Source organism: Hydra vulgaris, chromosome 04 (genome assembly GCF_038396675.1).
Source record: "Hydra vulgaris chromosome 04, alternate assembly HydraT2T_AEP".
NCBI classification, from domain to species: Eukaryota; Metazoa; Cnidaria; class Hydrozoa; order Anthoathecata; family Hydridae; genus Hydra; species Hydra vulgaris.
In genome coordinates this window covers 49,376,872-49,381,142 of record NC_088923.1, presented here as the reverse complement: position 1 = coordinate 49,381,142, position 4,271 = coordinate 49,376,872, and the positions used below count along the sequence as shown (strand labels likewise).

At 35.5% G+C, this 4,271-nt stretch overlaps 1 protein-coding gene across 1 annotated transcript; it reads left to right on the top strand.

The window, feature by feature from the left end:
• The first annotated feature begins 3,522 nt into the window (after positions 1–3,522).
• Positions 3,523–3,972, top strand: LOC136079479 (uncharacterized). The gene has a single exon (XM_065795218.1). The coding sequence runs from the start codon at positions 3,523–3,525 to the stop codon at positions 3,970–3,972; it is 450 nt and encodes a 149-aa protein (XP_065651290.1).
• The last annotated feature ends 299 nt before the right edge of the window (positions 3,973–4,271 follow it).

Below are 4,271 nucleotides of genomic sequence, written 5' to 3'. Positions count from 1 at the left end.
ATAGATAGAATCACAACATTTTAAAGATAAAAGAACAAAAAAAAAAAAAAATGCGATAAAAATAAAGAACATACGTGAGGGTATGTTGAAAAATGTGTTTATCTAAAATACATTTATAACTTTCATGCATATTGATAATTTTGCAGTAATATTATAGACTAGAAATAGTAAAAGGCTGAGGGTAAAACTTTGTGAAAAAAAAACAACACAAAATCTTTATTGAAATAGAATTCAGGTTGACTGCGTAAAGTGATTAGTCAATCAGGAAGGTTTTAATTCAAAAAATTATTTTGTTTCTTATATCATAGTAATTTTTATTTATATAGAATGATCTAGCATGTCAAATCTTTGAATATATTTATAAATATTTTCAAATTAAAATATTATTTTTTTATTTATTTGATCAATTCGTTAAACTAATTCTCTAATCCAAGTGGGCACGGTGCGTATTTTAAACGTTCTTTGGACGTCTTTATAAGGTTTTATCGTCCAAAGCAAAATAAAAACGTTTATAAAATGTTTAAAAAACGACTTAAAAAAACGAATAAGATAGGGTTATTAATTTATTTATCTATTTTAAGTGTCCCAAGAAGTCCTTACGGTCTTATCACAGAGCACCGCGGAAGAGCGTTTGAAAGAAAGTTCACGTCTCCTTCTTTACCGATGTTATAAAAATTGCCTGAGGTGGAGTTGAGCCGCGGATCTCTAGCTTCTGAGGCAATAGCGCTTGTCGGGATCATTTTCTGGGCCACTTAAGAGTTAACCTTTATACAAACCGTTTTTGATTTAATAATAATGTATGTTGCAAGATAATTACCAGCTGCATTAATGCAGCACTAAACTGCATAAGAAATTTTTTCATTGTTGCAAACTAATTTTAATGACGTTTAGCGCCACACCTGCAAACTTAGTGTTGCTTGGTTTGATCATTAGGAAACCCAACTTCACCAAGGTTCCACAAATAGGGTGAAGTGTTTTCATTAATACGCGCTAAGATAACTTTGCTTTGCAGTGTGTTGAAATGCCTGCGACTATTTCTTGATTGCAAGTCGTGGCTTTGAGTGATAAAATGTTGCGGGTAATGTTTTACTACTCAATGCAATGACGTTATCACACTTGTGATATATATCTTAGGAATTCTACCAATAATATTATGATGCGTTGCAAGTTGATAAGATGCGTTAAGTTATGAAATTAATTAGTTATTAAGATGCGTTGTAATTCTAGTTAATATCCAGTTTGGTTAATTTGATGAGTGTTTTTACATGAGTTGATTCAAGTCGATGCAACAGTGACACACCTGTGTCACCTGTAAAGCGTTGGTAAACTAAATGGTTTAGCAGTTTTGCTCTATAAAAGTTTGCGCTTTGTACTTTTGTCCATTTTTAAAAAAAGAAAAAAAAAATTATTACGAAAAGGAAAGTTTTACCAAATTTTTTTTTAACTGTTTATTGATTTATCAAACTCGTTTGACAGCGCTAATTACTGTATTCCCTTAGAAAAGCTAAAATGCTGTGAGAAAAAAAAAGGATGTTACTGGATAAAAAGCTGCCGAACTACTAGAAAGAGATATGTGCAAAATAAAAAATCTGGATTACTGAATTTTCTATGTGGCGTGCCTGTAGGATCAATTCTAAACCAATTCTTGTTTTAAATTTATGTAAATAATTTTAATGATGCACCAGTTAAACTAAATCATGTTTGTAGACAATACAAATCTTTTCTTATCTAATAATAATATAAACCAACTACAAATGGGCGTGAATATGAAAATTAAAGAAAGTAAATGATTGATTTAAGTCAAACAAACTTTCTCTAAACATCGAAAAAATACAACATACTTTGTTTCTGTTATGGTCCATTCTAGAACTTTCTAGATACAACAGAACATTCGAGAACCTTCCATAGAACCCTCTAGATATATAATAACTTTCCAGAATATTCTGTATCTTTCTAGGAACTTTCTATTGTACTATAAATATTAAGTTTTGATATTATTTGTATTGGTATTCTTGAATCGAAAATAAAAGCTTTACTAAAATCGAACTTTTTTTTGGATCTGTCAAGAAATATAACAGATTTTTGGCGACGAAAATCTCTCTATTTTCTAAAAACTACTCATGGAAGAAAAACACAGTGCTACTCTGGTAGCGATATTGGCAGAAATGCAGAAGCTGCAAGAAGCTAGCCAACGACAACTAGCCGAACAACAGCGACAAATCAAAGAGCAACAAGACGCCATTGTCATCTGCTTGAAGCCAATGAATCAAAGGTCACTCAAGATTTTGCTGCTTTTGATTCAACAGCGAAATTATGGGTCGACTATTTGAAAGATTCGAAACATTCGCTAAAGCTCGGGGTATAGCAAGAAATAATAAAGCTGCTTATTTTGTGAGTTGTCAAACCCCAGTCATCTACAAACAGTTATGCAATCTTGCAAGCCAACAAGAGACTCCTTTGACTGTCAACCATCTTTCGTATGATCAAATTGCTCAATTCATGAAAGAACAACATAATCCAACCAAATTCCTTGTTCGTGAAAGATTCAAATTTTGGTCAAGCATTGGTCGAAATCAAGGTGAATCTATTCCACAACTGGTTGCTCGAATTCGACAATTGGCTGCAACATGCGACTTTGCTAACATCACAAATCCACTGGATGAAGCTCTTCGAACACATTTTATCTGCTCTATTAAAAATGAAGCAGTGCTCAAAGCTCTTTTCAAGTACAAAAACGAAGATCTAACTTTTGCCAAGGCCGTAGAAATAGCAACCAAAACCGAGGAGGCCGCCAAGGTAGCCAAGGAAACTGCCGTTGGTCCCTCAAAGTCTCCGATCAATAAGTCGATCAATCAATAAGTTGGGGCAACATCAATCGGAATCCAAATCCTCAACTTTTCAACAAAACAAGTCTCAGACTGAGTCAACCGCTTGTAGAAGTTGTGGCAAATTGACCCATGAACGCGAAAATTGCCGTTTCAAGGACGCCGAATGTAATTTTTGTGGTAAAAATGGTCACATTGAAGCAGTTTGTTTTAAGAAAAAGGCCGAATCCCGAAAGACAGTCAAGCCTATATTTATTTATGGACAGACTAAAGCACTTCACCAAGTCAACCAAATCAATGTTGTTTATGAAATTACACAAAATCTCCAAATCAATGGGCATTCGATAAGATTCGAACTCGATACTGGAGCTCCTACCAATTTCATCACCCGTACTTTATGGCAAAGTTTGGGTAAACCACATCTTCAATCATCAGATTTACAATTCGAGTCAGCAAGCAAACTTCAACTTCCGATACTAGGGAAAGTTGAATTATTAGTTAAAGCTCCAACAACCTGTTGCAAGATATGGTTCCACGTAACTTCTGTTCCTGGACTAAATCTTATTGGCCGATCGGGCATTCGGCAACTTGATCTTTCAGTTGATGAAAAGATTAAGAAATCATCCAAGAGTATTGTTGCTAAGGTCTTTGAGCATCTCAAACCTGACACAGATCTCCAACAAAGGTGCAGAGTTCTATGTCTGAGTTTCCAGACCTGTTTAAACCAGAATTGGGTTGTTTGAAAGAGTTTGAACTTGAAATAAAATTCAAGCCTGACTACAAGCCTATTTTCTGCCGTCCAAGATCTGTACCTTTCGCTATTCAAGATCTGATTGACGCTTACGAAGCTGGTATCAAGCATGGTATTTGGAAACGTACTCAATTCAACGACAAAGGTACACCTGTGGTTCCTATTCAGAAGAACGCGCTTCCGGGACAAACAAGACGAAAGATTCGAATTTGTGGCGACTATTCAGTCTCCATTAATACTCAGCTAGAACCTCATCGCTACCCAATGCCGTTCCCAGAAGACCTGTTGCGTAAACTGCGTGGCGGTTATGGATACACAAAAATTAACCTGGCTGACGCTTACAATCAAATTCGTTTGGGTCCAACTTCTCAGAGACGACTGGCTCTCAGTAAGTGATCTACCTGGTGTGGCTGTCTATCTCGATGATATTCTCTTCAGTGGCAACAACGCAGCCGATCACACTTCCCACTTGCGTGGTCTTCTACAACGACTAAGTAAAAACGGACTACGCTGTCGTCTAGAAAAATGTATTTTCGCTAGTTCTTCGATCAAATATCTTGGCCATACGTTATCTTCAGAAGGTATTGCTAAAGGTAACAAAGTTGATGCTATGCCAGTTCCTAAGGACGTTAACATACTGCGATCTTTTCTTGGTCAAGTACAGTTTTACGGCAAATTTCTTGCTCCTAATTTGT

Bases quoted from the DNA above. Each gene is read 5' to 3' on its own strand.
- LOC136079479 (XM_065795218.1), top strand. From the start codon at position 3,523: ATGTCTGAGTTTCCAGACCTGTTTAAACCAGAATTGGGTTGTTTGAAA.